Raw genomic sequence first — 19,014 nt, forward strand, 5'->3', positions numbered from 1 at the left:
GATTGAATTATCCTGCACGTGGCTGCCTATAGCAAATAATATCTGGCAACCTGCCTAAAACTCAATTTGATATCATGATTATTCATAATACCTCTTTGCCCATGGCACCAAACAGCCACCCCACAATTCTTGCCTATGACAAAAACAGAATATACATGTATGTTCATCAGACTGTAAAGTGTGTGTTGGTGTGTATAGGAGAGAGTGTACCGGTATGTGTGAATGCAAATTATTTTCTTTTTTCTTCCTTTTATAACAAATAAAAAATTTAAATAATGTACTTAGTTTTTTCAAAGCAGATATTCATTGATTTTAAAAACTAGCTTTATTTTCATTATTGCAAAGTTGAAATTTTGATTCGACAAGGTTATCAAAATTCAATGCTTGGAAACATTCAAAGTAATGATTATTATAAATTAAAAAACGCTTAAATACAGCCGCGGCATAGCACCTGAAGAGCTCTCCGAACGCTGCTGAGATGTGTGAGATCACAGTATGGACATGACTTGCACAAGCAGACGATGTCCCATGACATCTCATACAGTTTCAGTGCCTGTGTTTTCATCTTCTCTTGAGTTCTTTCTCTTACTTCACTACCGTCAGGCTAATATATAATTTATTGCCTTACTCTAAACCCTGCGCATGGTTTTATTTTGATGACAAATGCAGCGATACAAAAATAATGGAATCTGTAGCTTGTAAACAAATAAGACGCCATTGTATATTCAGCTGCACACACCGGGGTGTGTTCGGCGTTTCAAGAGGGAACAAATGCCGTCCTTAATATCATTACGGGGCTTTTCAATTTGAAAGTCTGGTTTCTTTGATCGTTAATTAACCCCTATCCTGTGCATTTACAAGCAAAAGATTTTAGTTATCAGAATCGGTCATATCCCCTTTTGAATGGTTTGACATGCCATTACATTTATATACACCAAACTCATTATAATTTGACAAATAATAGCTTTGCAATTATGTTCATTTATTATGGGATGTCGTCTGCTTGGGCAGTGTTGGTCCATATAGTGACGTCATTAAAACATCGTTACTTTTCCGGTGAATCTCTCGTATATCCCAGCTGCTATGGAGGTGGTTGTATTTGTATTTTTATAAATCATCCGATATGTAGTTGACCTAAAACTTGTCCGATGGCCATCTGTTAGCTTACCAGTTACTAGTGATACATTAGTTGACATATTTGTGAATTTCTTTGAATTTCACCTTTAATACATTTACTGGAGACAGACTTTTACATAAGGCCTGGCCTTCCTGTCTAGTCTCCAAATACTTTCATTAATGTACCTGTACATGTTTAGAATGTTTCCCCCTTGTTCATCATGTCTTCTCCACTTGTGTTATCCTCATGTTGTATATTGATACATGAATTATATTTCAGCTTTTATATGTTTGTTTTCCTTTGTATATTTTTAATGAAAGTATTGAATAAAGTGAACTTGAACTTGAACTTGCATCAATAAAACATAGTTTCTCCATGTTACATAAGAGCTTACCCCAAGTGAACTTTCCCATAGGATGCCCCTCCCTGCAGAACACACTCATCATCTGCTGCTTACGATGGAAGTCGTTCTGTACACTCATCTGAAACTCTGCAAAACAAAATATAAGTCCAAGAAGAAAAATCTCTTTAAAGGGATCCGGTAACTTTGTCTTAGATCCTTTAGAAAAAATCCTTGATTTAGCTCATGCTGCAATGATAATTATAAACATTTAGGTCAGTCAGGAACTCCATGACTTTTACAAGCCGATCGATCGCCTGTCTGATTATCAAGATATTAATGATTGGAATTACAAATTTTGAAAACCGTTCGCTGAACGGTTTTCATAACACTACAGTCTATTGGGGAAAACAAGTATGGTAAAACCGGTCACTCAAAGATTTTTACTTTGTTGAGGCACTTCTTGATCATTTTGAAGCGCGAATTTTTTAGGGCTTCAATATTACACCATATCACAGACACTGGTAACATGTAGGACCGTGTATCTCAGATTTATCATTGTTAAACGATCCCTTTAATACATCATTGACCAGGTACTTCATTTCTTATCGTTTTTTGTGTTCCTTTTTGATGTGTTTTTATGTTACATATTATATCTTACTTTCTTAACGGGTTGGCCTCTTACAAGGTTTATTTCTCTCTTTTTGGCCACTGCCTTCCTCAATTTTTATAATTCATCTTATGTATTGTATTGTCATACATTTGTCTGTTTGTATATGTATTTTTATCTGTTGATCTCTTGAGGAGAAATAAATGAAACTTGAAACTTGAAACTAATGATTATTTTTGAAGTCACTACTATTATGGAATGAGGGGTTTAAATGATCTAACGGATCATGCACATAATTATATTGACCACTCACACACAAAACTTAGGTAATTCTAAATTACCAAAAAAAAATACCTGCAGTGCTGCACTTATAAAAAATTCCCCTTCACCAAATCTGACTCTACCTCAACACACATTTAGATGTTCATGAATATGCATATATGTATTCCCAACAATACCATTAGTCAACATTAATCATATCAAGAGATTACTGTTCTCAAATTTTGAGGAATTGAATGTATAAAAGACTAATGGGATATGAGACTCATTTTATAAAATCACCCTCCAGCAGGTTTATCTTCATATGGCATGCTACACTTTATTGCCTATTACATCTACTATAGAATGCCTTGAGAGACTCTTATCAAATCTATACGGTGACTCAACGTGACTCAAAATTTGACCTCCACAGGCAAAAAGGGGGAACATAGGGTGCGTTCAATCAACAATTTTTCACCCTAGAATCATGATTTTTAAAGACGTTTACTGGTAGTTTAAAACAGGTTTTGTTCAAGCGATTTTTTCGTCGGTCGTAAAAATAAACGTGTTTAAAAACACAAACATGAAATGCTGAAATAGATGCGTTTTGTATCATGATTCTGCAGAATCGCGGTCGCTAAAATTCGATCGAACGAATGGAGATCTCAATCATGATTCTATAGCGTCATTATCGTGGCCTGTTCCGGTTCGGGCAAAAACCGCGCGCCTGCTTTTCATGCAATTTGCGTTCACTAACCATGCTCTTTATCGTGGCCTGTTCCCTTATGTTATTCCTTGTTTTCCTTCTATAATTTTCTCTTTCTGTCTTTCCTTATGTTATCCTTTGTTTCTTCCTTCAATTCTTATGTTATTCTTTGTTTTTTCCTTCTATCACCTTCTCTTATGTTATTCTTTATTTTTATAATTCTATCACTTTCTCTTTTGTTATTCTTTGTTTCTTCCTTCTATTCTTATGTTATTCTTTGTTTTTTCCTTCTATCACCTTCTCTTATGTTATTCTTTATTTTTATAATTCTATCACTTTCTCTTTTGTTATTCTTTGTTTCTTCCTTCTATTCTTATGTTATTCTTTGTTTTTTCCTTCTATCACCTTTTCTTATGCAATTCTTTGTTTTAAGCATTCTATCACTTTCCCTTTCTGTCTTTCCTTATGTTATTCTTTGTTTCTTCCTTCTATCACCTTCTCTTATGTTATTCTTTGTTTTTATAATTCTATCACTTTCTCTTATGTTAGTCTTTGTTTTATTCATTCTATCACTTTTTCTTATGTTATTCTTTGTTTTAATCATTCCATCAATTTCTCTTTCTGTCTTTCCTTATGTGATTCTTTGATTCTTCCTTCTATCACCTTTTCTTATGTTATTCTTTGTTTTAATAATTCTATCACTTTCTCTTGTTGTCTTTCCTTATGTTATTCTTTGTTTCTTCCTTTTAGCACCTTCTATTATGTTACTCTTTGTTTTCATCATTCTATCGACTTTCTCTTTCTGTTTTTCCTTATGTTATTCTTTGTTTCTTCCTTCTATCACCTTTTCATTCTTTGTTTTATTATTGCGATCTATGCTCAAAACAGCAGTCGACAGTCGGCCGTAAACAATTTCAGAAAGTGCGCGCCAAAGTTGACCTATACTTCATGGGTCAAACTGTGCAGTGTGATGCGCAGTGGCTGGGCTTGAAATGAGCTAGAATCAGCGTTAACACAAAATCGCTTGAACGCTTTCCCGCAGTGACCTTGTTTTGTAACAGCGTTTTGATTTGTGATTCTAGCTTCAAAAAATCGCTTGAACGCACCCATAGTTAAAACTAGTGATGTCAAAGCTATAAGAAATAGTAAATGGGATGCTCTATTCTAAATACTTAATAATAATCTTAACAGTATTTGATGTACATGTATATTACCGTATAGTAACAGACATTAATTTTAGTTACACATTCATTTATAAATTATGTTGACCTTATCTTTATATTTTGTTTTATGTATGCACCAGCCAATGTGGAGAGCCTCTAGACAGAATTTTTAAATTCTTTTAGGTGATCCTCAGGCATTGGCTGGTGCTAAATATCATTATGTTTTAATACGTTATATCATTTTGTCAACCTTGTGATGTTTTGTATGTTATCATCTTGCCTGGAAATAAAATTTAAAAATATTTACCGCTATCCACTGCTTCTAGCTCTCTGTCTGTCGAATCTTCCTTGAGAAGAGGCTCGGTGAAGAACTGAGCGAACCTGTCTAGACCTTCTTGAAAGTGCTTCCTCTGAACCTCAAACTGAAATACGGTCTGGAAAGGGGGGGGGGGGGGAGGGGCAAAGCATGATTTTATATAACTAAGTACAGATTTGAAGATTGTGAATGGAATTACTAGAATTGCTGGATAAGATAATTTCCAATATCTTTCAAAAAAGTTAGCACTCAATCGCACATGAGTTACCATTTATTTTGCTGACGTAAAACTAAATCAGCCGTCTGCTTGGTCTCATGTACCAGATTAGAGTGGTATACACAACTTGGGAATATGCTCAAGCCATACAGGTTAAAAAAGTGAAATATTCTCTATCCTTCTGCAACAAAGAACTTCCTGATAATACATACTTTGTCAAATCCTGTTGAGGCATTGTCGCTACCGCCATGTTTTGTGATGAAGGCATCAAAAGCATTCTCATCGGGATATTTAGCACTCCCCATAAACACCACTGAAAAATAACGTAAAGATGGATTTAAATTTGAGATTGTTGATAAAGGTACTATATTATTTTGTAAAAACAATAAGCAAACTCTAAAAAATACATAACACATATCAGACAAAAAGATTCAGAGTACATGATTTTCCTCATTCACCTGTAAATGAAATTTACACATAAATTAGGCATATATATATATATATATATCGTCCTTGTTTTCACGAAGTGACGGTAGTGAGGAATATCGTAACGCAAAGTGAATGCAATTTTTTTTCGCTACCGTCACTTCGTGAAAACAGCGACGATATATATATATAAAATATGCAACATGTCAACAAAATAAACAAAACAAAACAACAACAACAAAGAAGTAAGGCATTGACTTTTGCTTGACAATTAAACTGACCTTCCATCACTTTGGAATACATTAATGTAATGTTCAACTAAAGTATAACATTTCAAAAATGCTACATAGCATAAGTAATATCACATTAACTGTAACATTTTATTTATGCCTCAACATTCTATAGTGACCAAATACAAAAATCCGAAAAAAGCGTGCAAAAGAAATCAAGAAACACCGTTAACAAAAGTTACATGTGACGGTGTGACACAGTTAGATTGGTTAGGATTTAGGACACTCAAAGGGATATTGTTAATTGATATTTCTAAGGAGGAAAGTATTGACTTACTGTGTTCTAGAAAGTGAGCAAACCCCGGGATATCGTCTGGATCACTAAAGCTACCAATACCAACACAGAGAGCTGCTGCTGCCTGTATATTGAATAGAATCATGGAATGAAAAAAAACATTCAATAACAATATATATCTTCCTTTATTTAAGGTTTTACAATTAAAAATGGGTGCTGATTAAATCAATTCCTGTGATGGAAAGCAAGATATCAACTTTTAGGAGCCAGAAAGGTATTATCTCTATGGAAAACTCTCTGCTAGCTCTGAACAGACAACACATTTATATATATATATATATATATATATATATATATATATATATATATATATACAACCTCATGGAATTCCTTAGGATCTACTCCTTTAGGGATGATAATATCTCACGACTCTACAGGTATTTAATATTTATACCATGGAAAGTATTATCAAAATTACACACAAGACCAAATAACAACAATAATGTGTTTCTCGTCCAGACTTTGTTTTTCAAAGAGGAGGCAGGGCATTACAATTTACTATTTTTTGCTATTTTTTCCCAAGATGGCTGCCATGCTAATTATAGCTGACCAAGCCTATTTATTCACAGATATTGTGCTATGTGAGTATACTGATGCAATGTATGACAAAACAAATGATTTGTGTCACTTCAAAAGCTATTTAAACAAAATGAATATCACTAGTTTTTTTGTTTTCTTCTTCTTCTGAATAGTAAATAGTTTTTAAAAAAAGAGGCGGTGGTCAAAATGAGACTTTGATAAGTGGTTTTTCAAACTCCTCACCATCTTTGATTGTTTCTTGGGTTTCTTTCGTTGGGATGACTCTTCTCCCTCCTCCTCTTCCTCATCTCCTCCTTCTAGTTCCTCCTCCTCTTCCTCTTCCTGCTCTTCTTCCATCTCTCCATCATCGGTACCGCTGGATTCCTGCTTCCTCCTCTTCACAGATAAGTTCCCATCTCCTCCTTCGAGCCCAGCTCCATCACCTCCTTCCGTCTCCTCCTCCTCCATCTCTTGTTCTTCATCATCATGCTCATCATCTTCCTTGCTGTTAGTGTTGTCAACATCCTTTATCAGCAGTGCAGTTATGCCGTTGTCTAGCTTCACAACCCTATACATAAAAGATGCAAATGTTAATCATATGGAACAGAATAAAGTGTATTTTATTCTTTTTTTGTGGTAATTTATCTGAGATAGAAATTCTGATTTATTCGTCTGATGATCATTTTAAACAGAGAAATAATAACAATCAGTACTGACTAAGCTTAGTTCTGACCAGACAACATTAAATGATAACAATGGACAAAATAAATAATCATGACTTAGGTCATAAAAATTAAAATGTAATTGTAAATGGAGCTGGAGGGCAGCCAGGAGCTACTCAATTTAAGCAGTAAATTTACACACGCGAAATACATCAGGTGGGGCATACTCGATGACTTGTAAAAAATGAATTAGATCTAGGTGTAATGAATAAAAACAAGACTAAAATGTTAAAACTACGAAACTCCTAAGAAACAGTTCATCGAAAAAATATTACCTGTAATCTTTCTTATCATTTGGGCTTTTATTAACAGAAGGCTGACCACTTTCAACGCCGGAATGTTTGTCCATATTTTTTCCTGATGCAGCATGCAATGTATATGGAACGCTCTTTGTGTCACACCAAATTGCGCAAGAATCATGGACCTCGATAGTCGAAAGAAGTAGCAATCCATCCGATGTGGGAGTGGGGAAGGGGAAGGGGGAAGGGGGAGGGGTACGTGCTCTTCTTCAAGGCATGTGATTACCATTTAACCAACCATTTCACCCAGTGTTTTAATTTTCTTCTTCTTATTTATTATATTTTATTTTTTATCATCAGGGCCCACTGGCGTACTGATTGGAGGGGGGGGGGGGGGGGGAATCAGTTGTCCCCAAAATAAAATTTCAAACGTGGTTTATTTATTTACAAACATTGCTGAAATGGTATAAAACTCGAGATGGGTTACGGTACATGTATTTCGTCAGAGCCCTAAAACTAAAGTTAAATTCGGAGTATATATTTTAACACTGGCGTATACGGCTGAAGGTAGATAGATCATATCAGTGGCGGATCCAGCCCCCCCCCCCCCCGGGCCAAAAAAAAAGAAGTTAAAATCAGCCCTAAATTCGCCCAAAATGAACTGAAAAACAGGGGCGAGCCCCCCCCCCCCCCCCCCCCCCCCGGCCCAACAAAAAAAAATTATTAAAAAATTGTATTTAAAAAAAAAAGTGTCCTCTTAACCCCCCCCCCCCGCTTATGTTCTCTTTCCCACCGTGTGCCCCCCCCCCCGTATGCCCCCCCCCCCCCGGCAAGAAATTCCTGGATCCGCCCCTGCATATATAAAGCGAGAGCTTGGTCCGTGAAGAGAGAGAGAGTGAGAGAGAGAGAGAGAGAGATAGAGAGAGAGAGAGAGAAAGAGAGAGAGAGAGAGAGAGAGAGATAGAGAGAGAGAGAGAGAAAGAAAGAGAGAGAGAGAGAGAGAAAGAGAGAGAGAGAGAGAGAGAGAGAGAGAGAGAGAGAGAGAGTGTGTGTGTCTGGAGAAAGGAGGGAGATGAGAGGGGATGAGAGAGACGGAGAGCGGGACGGAGAGGGAGTGAAATAGCTAGAAAGGGGGAAGAAGGAGAAAGATTAAAAAATGAAGAGGATGGGAGATTATTTCGGTGGTGATGGGGGATGAAGAAAAGAGACTCTCTATTCTTCACCCCCTACAAAATAATGAACTGATTTCAACCCATAGAGATATATACTACTAAACACTATATCTCTATGTTTCAACCATATCACATTTTAGTTTTGAAACTTGCTATATAGGGTCAATTTAAAGAGGACGATCCTAATTTAGTGCTTGTTGTATTCTTATTCCTACCTGTTTTAGTTTTTAGGCCTAGTCATTTTTCATTAAAAAAATCAAGTTGAACTATACGGTCTGCCCACGGGAATAGACTGGAGCTATAATTAATGCCGGTGGTTGATTTAATCGTTTATCATGTGCAAGAAAATAACGCCTCCCGGCTGGGTCAATAATTAGGGAGCCTTAAGTATAGTCTATTCTTCATCCCTACAATTATAATTGAACCTAGGGTAAATATAATAAAAGAAAAACTCAAAATTTCAATTTTGTATAATAATATGTTGAGAAATATAACTCATTATTTGTTTAAATATTTTTCTTATAAGTATTCAGTCTTTTTCTGAAAAAAACATTGTTTTGTTCTAGCTTTTGGTTGAAATAACTATTTCTATTATGTAAGTGCGATATATTTTCGTCATGAATATACATTGTGTAATATTGAACAATGAATTATGTTGTATAATTATGTTTGTTTATCAAATGATAAAAAAGCCGTGTTATAATTGCAGTTTTGTATAAACTATGTTATATACGAAAAAGAATTGGAGCTTTGAGAAATAAAATCAATGAATACACAAAAACATAAATATATATATATATATATATCTATAATATATACAACTGTATATATTATTAGTTTGAAACTTGCTTTAGCATTTAGGGTCCGACGGGTGGGATCCTAATTTTGTGCTTAATTGTTGTATTCTTTCCTAGGTTAAAGGTAATACAACGTTTTGGTATGGGGTCATGAAAATGGTTCAAATGAACATATTGGAAGCATATACGATCCTACAATATTCAGTGTTCGTTGTCGCGGTCGAAATCGACTCTAAAGTTATGAAATTGTAAAAAATAAAAAATTTATGTTGAATAGCTCCCTCTCAAGGTCAAGATATTAATTAAGCTATATACTAGGCGTTGTGGCGTGCGCCTGTAATCCAGCTAAAAAGTGGAAGTTACAAACTGATTCAGCCGAGGACGCAGGTTCGAAACTGAGTCACGTCTTTCGGATGGTGACGTTTAAAGGTCGGTCCCAGACGTAAATAATCATATCTGATTGATACACGTCTGTAAAAACCCAATACACACACACACACACAATATATAGTGAGATTGGAGACGGACATACATATATCCTTGAAAAGTAAAAAATATACCGTAGCGATCTTTCTTGATTTAGAAAAAGCATATGATTCGCTATGGAAAACAGGTCTACTAAGAAAATTATCTATCTTAGGCATTGGTGGAAAAATGTTACTTTTTATAAAAGCATTTCTATTGAGTAGGATTTCTAATGTGAGGATAAATAACTAAATGTCTCGCCACTACACGTTAGAAAATGGAATCCCGCAAGAAAGTTCATTAAGTCCTTTATTATTTACTTTAACGTTAAATGATCTCAAGATAAATGTAAGTTATGCTATGCTGATGACATTGCAATCTGGTGTTCAAATAAGGATTTAGAGCTGGCCCGCAGGAAATTACAAGAGGCCCTGCATGAGCTTGAGATATGGTGTTGGACGTGGAAGTTAAACGTTTCCCCTACCAAATCTGCAGTATATAGTCTTTACCAACAAACAAAAGAAAGATATTCTTCTACAAATAAAAGGACATAATCTGCCTATATGCGAGCAGTATAAGTTCCTTGGTGTGAGGTTTGACTCCAATTTAACTTGGTCTGTCCATATAGATTCTATCATTGATAAATGTAAGAAAAGAATAAACTTGCTACGTTGTGTCTCCGGCACCCCCTGGGGAAGTAAGTATGAGATTTTGATGATGATTTATAAAGGACTTATCCTATCCATTTTGGACTATGGGAGTGAAATGTATGATTCTGCTTGTATATCTTTAACAAAAAAAACTTGACTCTATCCAATACAGAGCCTTAAAAATTATTACAGGCACAATACACAATGTGTCCTTGGAGGCTTTACAAGTTTTGACCGGGGAGCTGCCTCTGAGATATCGTAGAAGGTTGTTAAATGATAACTTTCGAGTTTATTTACTGTCTAGTACTTTAAACCACCCAACAAAAGAAGTATTGGGTGATGACTATGATTTAAATAACTTAGAATGGAAGATAGGAGAAGGACCTTTTAAACTGCGATCCTTTAGAGACGAAGTAGTGGTGGAAGGGCAAACCAACTTATTGCCGAAAATCCCAGAATGGCGGTTAGCACGACCACAAGTGTCTTTCGAACACCATGGCAAAGTGCAAAAAAAGGAAATGCCTCCATTTGAAATAAAATCGATTGTTCTAGATAGCATTGGAAATTCATGGAATGGGTTTTTACATATATATACAGATGGTTCTAAACTCGAGGATGGGAAGACAGGAGCCGCATTTTATGTGTCTCATTATAATGTGGTGAAATTTTTTAGATTATCCCATGTCTGTATTATGAGAGCAGAACTAGTGGCCATACTAATGGCACTAGAGTGGATTAATACATTTATTGAATCCTCTTCGGTGGCAATTTTTAGCGACGCTTTGTCAGCTTTACAAATGATCGATTCATACTTTATTAGATGTGCTATTGTAAATGAAATTTTATCCATAATTAATATTTTGCAGTTTAAGGATGTTTGTGTTGCTTTTGAATGGATTCCGTCACATTGCGATATTAGGGGCAATGAGATCGTAGATCGGGCTGCCAAAAAAGGAGCCATGAAAAGGTGTATAGACATAGTTATACCAAATACAAGAAGTGAATTGGCAGCCTCTCGTTTGATCCATTATAACAAATTATGGCAAGCAGAATGGGACAATGCAGAACACGGTAGATTTTTATATGCTTTGCATAGCGACGTTTCAAAGCCCATACATAGACAAGGCCTATCTCGCAGAGAAGAATGCTTGATACAACAACTAAGAGTAGGTAACTGTAGTTTAAATTATTACCTTTTTCAAATTAACCAACACGATACTGGTCTTTGTGAAGTTTGTCAAGAAGATGAAACAATTAAACATTTTATTTTCTATTGTACAAAATACGACAAAGATAGACGTCTCTTAAAAGAAAGGATTAAATTGAACAACCCCAATCTGAAACAATTATTGATGTCTAACCCAATTTTTACTCGTGAATTATTGGGTTACATATACGATACTAATCGTTTTAGATAGCTTTTAAAGCTATCAGGGATCCCCTTAACTTATGTCGATCCTGTAATAATATATAAAATGAAGTATTTGCGGTTTTTCCATGAACAATTGCAACTAACTCCCATCTCGCCTTTTATGTGCATTTTATGCAATTTTAATATTGCAGCCTTTTTTTTTTTTTTTTTTTTTTTTTTTTTTTAATTTTTTTTTTTAATAAAACCATATCACTATTAATTTCATTTCACCAAGGAAAGTCGCTCGTGGGCTTGATTTCCGAAGCCCACGCCAAAGCTATACACGAAATTGACTGGCGCAAATAATCTTTGAGATTGAAGAGCGCCATCTAAACGGAGAACCAACCAACCAACCTATAAAACAATGTTTATTGACTAAAATCGACTGATTAGCTATTCTCGTTCGGAAATTATATACCACAACTACATACTCTGAGATTGTCATGGTCGCAGCTACCATTATACGGCCGTAGGAGCTATTTTAAATTTATCAAAATTTACCGGGAGCACCGGTAAATCTTTATATTCAATTTTTCTCGAAAGCAGAAGTGTTTTAGGGGCTAAAATTTCTGATGTTTTTAATACATCCACAGGGGCATCCAAATATATCAAAATTGTAAAGAATCACTATCCACCCATTTTTCAAAATTTCCCAAAACTTTGTAATACCTTTAATCTATTCCTACGTACCGGTTTTAGTCATTAGGCCTATAGTCATCATTTTTTTTTTTTATAAAGAGTTGAATACCGTCTGTGATCGTAGACTGGAGCTATAATGACGGTGGTTGTTTTAATCGTTTATGTGGAAGAAAGAAACTGTTTATTGTTTAGGCCCTCATTAGCAAGTCTCAGAGTATAGTCTATTCTTCATTCCTACAAATGAACCGATTGTAAAAATCATATATATTTATAGTTGAGAAACATGCTTTAAAGTCAATTTCAACGGATAAGATACTCAATTTTTGTTTGTTTTATTATTTCCTAGTTAAATATTTTCCTATCAGTCTAAGTCTTCAAAAGGCCTAGTCATTTTTCAAAAAAAAAAAAAAAAAAAAAAGAGAAAAAAAGAAAGAAAGTTGAATAAGGTCTGTGATCGTAGACTGGAGCTTTAGTTATGGAAAGCGACGTGTGCAATCATTACGAAGAAGGTGCAATGCATTTAGAAAACTCTTCGAGTGCACTGACTGAGCTGAGCTGAGCTAAGCTGTCGAAGTGATCATCCATTGATACAGCAGAATTTGGTAAGCTAATTGCACCTTAAGTTCTTAATATTTGTGAATTTTATTCGGAAATCTGTAGCCCGTAGACGATTTTGCATTAACTTAATGAAACAGCTGACTGTACGCGCCACGCAGCCTTTCCAACGTACAGACCATGCAGCCGAGGCGAGCCCGAGCTCACGGGCCAAGCCAAGGTAGCGGCGGGGGTGGCTACGCGACGCAGGTGGTGATGAAGATCTGCCAAGAAATGACATCGGTTGAGTAACTCTCACACACAGCTAGATCTAGACACAAATAACCGTCTCTGATCTGTATGGGAATTTCTTTGATAAGACTGATGATGTTTGTCAACCTTCCCCTTACACAGACAGTGCGACGGTGCGGTGACCCTTGCCGCACACACACAAGCCGACAAGGGCCCGAGTAGGCCTAGCTGATTTTCTTTCACTGGAATCTTGTGAAAAGTTAGCTCTCAGTTTTTCTTATTTAGACTTAACAATTTGATTTATTAACAAGGATGTGAGTTGTGACAGTTTAGCTTTTCCCCCCTCACTTCAGGTAGCATTCATTCAGTCTAAGATCATCTTCGAAGATCAGGAAAGTTTCTCTGGAGTACCAAGATGGCTACCCAGAGCTCGAGCAGACTCAATAAACCCGCTGTGAGGGTGTTCATCGAGATGCTGGCAGAAGAAGACATCTTAGCTACACTCGATCCTCAAGGTCAGTGAATGTTTGGTATTCAAGTTTGCTGTCTTATTGAATGCTGAAACTTTTAATTATTGAGTGGGGTCATAGGGGTGAGGACTAATAATAAATAATAAAATTCAAATTTTTAAGCACTTTACATTGTAATTATTATTATTTTACTTTTTCTAACATAATTGTGCACACACTCCACACCCTGTGGAGTTTTTCAGCTAGGCACCATTTTACAAGCTCACACGTGCCAATCCAACCACATTAACGTTTGCATCCGGGTACCTATTTAACACCTGGGTGCAGAGAAGTAATTTAAATAAAATGCCATGCCAGGGATTGAACCTGTGACCTTTGCATCTCTAATCAAGTGTGATATAGCTGGGTTGATGAATAGCTTTGAGCATCAGTTACTTTTCATTATTGGTGATGATGTGTTTCCGGACTGCTTGTAATTCAGATATCATTTAATACACCTAAGTCTTTCAATCCCATTTGAAGACCTCTGTAATTACAAGTCGTTGTCTTACCACAGACCAGTAGTGCATCTGCTTGCCGCATGGTTTGAACCCATGACCTTCTGTTTTCAAGACCAATGCTCTTTTTACTGAGCCATGGTGTTAAGAGGAGGTCCAGACTTGTTTCAAGGCAGTCAACCCTACTTAAGCAACTACCTGTATAGGAGGACCACCTGTCTATTATGAAGACCAAATTTTGTGGTTTCCCTTGAAAGTGGTTACTCATTGAAACATGCTAAAGGAACCTGTTCTTAGAGACCGCCTGCCTATGAAAATCACAGACCTTGTCTCCCTTGATTTGTCTTCATATACAGGTTTCACTGTAATTTTAATGGAAAGTAAATAAGATATCATCCTGACAGACAGGCCACATCAGTATTTTGCTGTAAAGTCTGAAACCATACATAAACCACTATGAAACTTGCTTTCCTGGGGGTGTTTCACAAAGATCCCACGTTGAACTTATCTCTAAGTTGGACTTAACAATTATGGACAGCCGTGATTAGCATGTTTGAAAATATTTTGTAAAAATTGTTTTTAAAAATGTTGATTGAAATCATTCACATTTTCTGTTATCAAGGAGATTTCATGTTCTTGATGTGGAATTTATGAAAAGTCTAAAATATTGAATTTTGCTTTTGAATATATATATTTGAAGGATACAAATTGCTCTCTATAATGTTTAAGTTCAACTTAGAGTTAAGTTTGACTTAAAATCTTTGTGAAACACCCCCCAGTACACTGACTCATCAATTGAAATATCACTGACACAATGGATAAATGACTATGATGTCTGTTTGTGTTTCTCTGCAGGGCTGGTTTGGATGGAGGGGAGACTAGTAAGTGTTGACGAGCCTGAGAATATCGCTGTACTTTACGATTCAACGGGTAGAGCCAGAATAGACTACAGCAGTGTCAGGAGGCTTCGCTCACACAATGATAACGTCATCGCAGGTGAGAAATTTATACTCAAAAGTGTAATACAGTATAACTTATGAACTAGAGATTGAATGTGAATGTGAATTCATGTTCATATTCATATTCATATTTATTTCATTTCCAACAGAAAGGTAAACAAAGATATTACTTTTTTTTTCCATACATAATTCATTTTCCCTGGAAACTATACAAATACACTTTGCACAAATATAATAAAATTATTACAAGAAATTCTTAATTTCTGAGGAAATGGGGGGGGGGGGGGGATCCACTAAAATGCAGTGCTTGTAGTTTGTGGATCCCCCAGAAAAAAATATAATTGTTTCAAATTTTGCCTTCGAAGACTTAGAAAACACAAGACAATATTACAAAACCATGAAACGAACAAAGAGAAGTAAAACAGATAAGAAGGACAAGGGAAAAGGGGGAAGAAGGAAGAAATTGGTCTGTCAAGAAAGTGTATGGTCCTCAATGATTGATGCTAATAAGCTTCAGCACCGATTTGCTCAGATCCGATACATCTACGTTGACCGAATTGATTAGTATTGATAATATAAAGACCAGCCCTTGAGGGATTCATAGTTAGAAGGACACTCTCATCGGCAGAAAAGGCATGTTGGGCAAGCATCTTAATAAAGTTATGCTAAGGAGAATATTCCTTGATGTTTGGTTTAAAGCATGTCTGCACTAGTTTGGCCAGGAACGATTAGACCTCCTTCATGGTCACTGACAGGGGGTATCTCATCAAATCAGCTCTCTGTTAACATAAGAAAAAGGGGACCATGGAGGACCAACGGGTACCGCTTAGGCATTGTTTGCTATATAGAGGGCGCAAGTAGATACAAGTAGTACAGTCCTACTTTAACCAAGATGTGATCCCTTCTTATTAATGTTCTTGTTAAAATTTAGATATGTCAATAATGACATTATTTTGGGACAATGTGACTTGCACAAAGCACAGTACAGCATAGACCTTATAGCTGACACTGGTTGGTAAAGTTATAATTTCTTGCTGTAAGGCTAGTCTGCAGCAACAGACGCATTAAACATAATTCCATAAAGTCTTAAAGGTCGGATGAAATCCAAATATAAGTGGATTCATGGTGATGTGCAGGGCTGCATATAACTCATATTTTGTTACTCATACATCTAAATATATTTCAAAGATTTTTAAATATTGTTTAAAATAATTTACTCAGACCTGCTAAGCTCCACCCTAAAAACCCTGCAAACTACTGTAAGGCATTAAGTTAGGACAAGTACCCAGACACCTCCCTAAACCGCTCCCTAATTTAAAGTGGGACTGTACTACTTGTTGCTACTTGCGCCCTCTATATAGCAAACAATGCTTAAGCGGTACCCGTTGGTCCCCCATGATCCCCTTTTTCTGATGTTAATTGGAAGCTGATTTGATGAGATAACCAACTGTCAGTGACCAGCAGGGAGGTCTAATCCCTCCTGGCCAAACTAGTGTAGGCAGGCTTTTAAGAAAACTACCACAAGCAGTTAAATTGATTTCAAAAATTTCTCCTACTTAAATTGAAGTTAGTTTTTTAGCATTATAATGAATGATGTGAAATCAATATTCTAAGCTCTATGGTAGGGAAGACAAGCTCTGCACAAACCTGTCGCTCAAATTTTAATATTTATGATAATTAAATGCAATAGCAAGTTTCGTGTCTTGTTCTGTATGTATCCATGTTTATTTCCAAATTTAACCCATTAGCTACTGGTAGTGGGTGTTTCATGTGTTAACTCTAGGAGAATGAGAGAAATCGGATGTCAACATGAAGAAATTGTTTTGTTAAAAAAAAGTTAGGAGTCTATGGGTTAAAATTTGGTTTGTTTTCCTCAAAATTGATCACAGGTGTTAACAAAATGTTTTGACTAGCCCCTCATAGGCGTCATTCCATCTAACCTCACCATTCTCTGTGTGTTGTTTCAGTTGATTCTATCGTGATGGTGGTTGGGAAGGTGGTGTCGTACCCTCCGGATCCTCTCATCAAGGCGATCAAGATCTCGCGGGTCAGCAGCTGCGAGTCAGGTGAGGTCATATGGGACCTGGAGGTCCGGGAACAACACAGGGCGGTCTTCAGGCAGAGGTACGAGGACCGGATCGCGGAACATGGAGACCCTTTTGCACACTACCCAATGGGCTATTAGGACTAAAAGTGGAGACCAGTCCTATGGACCATTTGCACAAAAAAGAGAAACAGTTTTACTATACCATGGGGTAATAGGACTTAAAGGCCCACTGCACTACTTGTAGCTACTTGCGCCCTCTATATAACAAACAGTGCCTAATCGGTGACCATTTGTCCCCCATGATCCTCTTTTTCTTATGTTAACTGAGAGCCGAGTTGATGAGATAACCACCTGTCCAGTGACCTTGCAGGGCGGTCTAATCCCTCCTGTAAACTACGGCAGATATATGCTTTAAGGAAAAGACCAGTTCTATGACAGAAAGTGCCATTTTACTCTGAAATTTACTATGTAGACTTGAGTTTGGATGGGTTTGACACAGGAGAGTAACCTGTTCAACTATTCCTTGGACCAGATGAAAAAGTCCTGAAGAGGTACCAGGAATGGATCAAGAATACAGAAAACCCTAGTGCGTACTATCCCATGGATAGTAAGGACTTGGCATGGTGATAAAAGAGCTAGGCTTTTAACTATTCCAGAAGGACAGAACAGACTGACTTTTTACTATCCTAGACAAGAATAGGTACCAGAACTCAAATGGGCGATGAGGTCCTTTGGCAAGGACCAGACCTACAAATGAGAGTGACATGATGTTCCTTTGTCCAGAAATACTAGAGATGAATGAGTACCAGGAACGCATCAATAAATATAGAGACCACAGGGCACTCTCTATCCACTGGGCTATTAGGACTTGAGGCGGGAACTAATCGCAGTCACCTCCAAGAGAGAGAGTGACAATGTTACTGTTCCTGTCCTATAAGCTATGACGGGAGGTATTGAATGTTCTTACAAGAGAGAGAGACTTTTACTAACCTATGGGCTTTTCCTCAAGGCAGGAACCAGTCTTATTTAAGAATGTAGAAACAAGAAAGACAAGTTATAGACACGAGGACAGCTGTCCAATAGTAGGAGTAGGAGAAGGGGGAGAAAATATTTTGTTTTGTTATGTTTTTTAGTATTTAGTATTTTAGTAGTTGTATAACATGTAGAATAGTAACAGTATGATTTGTTTATGCAATATTTATGCAGAAGTTTTTCACAGTTTTCTGTTTAACTCCTAACAATGAGATATTGCCCTCACCATCCATCTACAGTGAAACTTGTGAAACCTGTACATAAAGACCGCTCAAGGGATACAAGAAAGGTGGTATTTATAGGCAGGTAGGTGGTCTCTACAGGTTCCTTTAGTATATGTTTCAATGAGAAACCACTTTAAAGGAGGGGGGGGGGGGGGGGGGGCGAAATGTGGTCTGTATAGACGGGTTGTCTTCCTATATAACTTACAAGTGGGCGCTAAAGCAGGATTGACTGTATTATGTTCAGTTTTGCTGTGATTTTTGCTATTGATAACTGTGTCATGTCTGAATGGGCCTTAAGATGTATAGACATGGAAACATTTTAACAACAGAGGGCAGGCTTCATAAACTCGATAGATCTATGTCGGGTGGTTATCGCTACATGGTTATTGGTACGGTGGTGCTAAGAGGAAGGTCAGATAGTCATTCAACCGATCTGGGGGTGTTTCACAAAGATCCTAAGTAGAACTTAACACTAAGTTGGACTTAAAAATTATGGACAGCCATTGGAGCCTTAAAATGAAATATATTCAAAAGCAGAAATTCGAGTATTTTAGACTTTTTATAAATTCCACATCAAGCACATGAATTCTCCTTGATAATAGAAAATTAAGAATGATTTGAATCAACATTTTATGCCTCTTAAAATA

At 36.6% G+C, this 19,014-nt stretch overlaps 2 protein-coding genes across 3 annotated transcripts in view; one reads left to right on the forward strand and one right to left on the reverse strand.

Annotated features, from left to right (window-relative positions):
* The window catches only part of LOC583323 (nardilysin), a 29,804-nt gene extending 22,430 nt beyond the window's left edge, over positions 1-7,374 (reverse strand). Inside the window, exons 1-6 of the mRNA XM_030996221.1 lie at positions 7,255-7,374; positions 6,501-6,825; positions 5,721-5,802; positions 4,940-5,040; positions 4,502-4,628; positions 1,512-1,607 (exon numbers count right to left, since the gene is read on the reverse strand). Of these exons, the coding sequence (XP_030852081.1) occupies positions 1,512-1,607; positions 4,502-4,628; positions 4,940-5,040; positions 5,721-5,802; positions 6,501-6,825; positions 7,255-7,328 (805 nt within the window). The 5' untranslated portion in view covers positions 7,329-7,374. The remainder of the gene's footprint in view (positions 1-1,511; positions 1,608-4,501; positions 4,629-4,939; positions 5,041-5,720; positions 5,803-6,500; positions 6,826-7,254) is intronic.
* Positions 7,375-12,831: 5,457 nt separating this feature from the next.
* Positions 12,832-17,400, forward strand: LOC115928644 (recQ-mediated genome instability protein 2-like). 2 transcript variants are annotated; one of them, XM_030996232.1, is made up of 4 exons: positions 12,832-12,954; positions 13,492-13,653; positions 14,961-15,101; positions 17,032-17,400. In XM_030996232.1, the coding sequence occupies exons 2-4, from the start codon at positions 13,554-13,556 to the stop codon at positions 17,247-17,249; spliced, it is 459 nt and encodes a 152-aa protein (XP_030852092.1). In that variant the 5' UTR covers positions 12,832-12,954; positions 13,492-13,553; the 3' UTR covers positions 17,250-17,400. The 2 variants fall into 2 exon arrangements, with proteins under 2 accessions (XP_030852092.1, XP_030852101.1); XM_030996241.1 differs by having other exon boundaries at positions 12,854-12,954; positions 13,496-13,653.
* Positions 17,401-19,014: the final 1,614 nt, after the last annotated feature.

This window comes from Strongylocentrotus purpuratus, unplaced genomic scaffold (assembly GCF_000002235.5).
Source record: "Strongylocentrotus purpuratus isolate Spur 01 unplaced genomic scaffold, Spur_5.0 spur5_contig_855, whole genome shotgun sequence".
NCBI lineage: Eukaryota > Metazoa > Echinodermata > Echinoidea > Camarodonta > Strongylocentrotidae > Strongylocentrotus > Strongylocentrotus purpuratus.

Excerpts from the sequence above, each read along its gene's own strand:
- LOC115928644 (XM_030996232.1), top strand. The coding sequence starts at position 13,554 with ATGGCTACCCAGAGCTCGAGCAGACTCAATAAACCCGCTGTGAGGGTG. Across the intron at positions 13,654-14,960 it reads AGCTACACTCGATCCTCAAG|GGCTGGTTTGGATGGAGGGG; the intron begins GTCAGTGAATGT and ends GTTTCTCTGCAG. Across the intron at positions 15,102-17,031 it reads CAATGATAACGTCATCGCAG|TTGATTCTATCGTGATGGTG; the intron begins GTGAGAAATTTA and ends GTGTTGTTTCAG.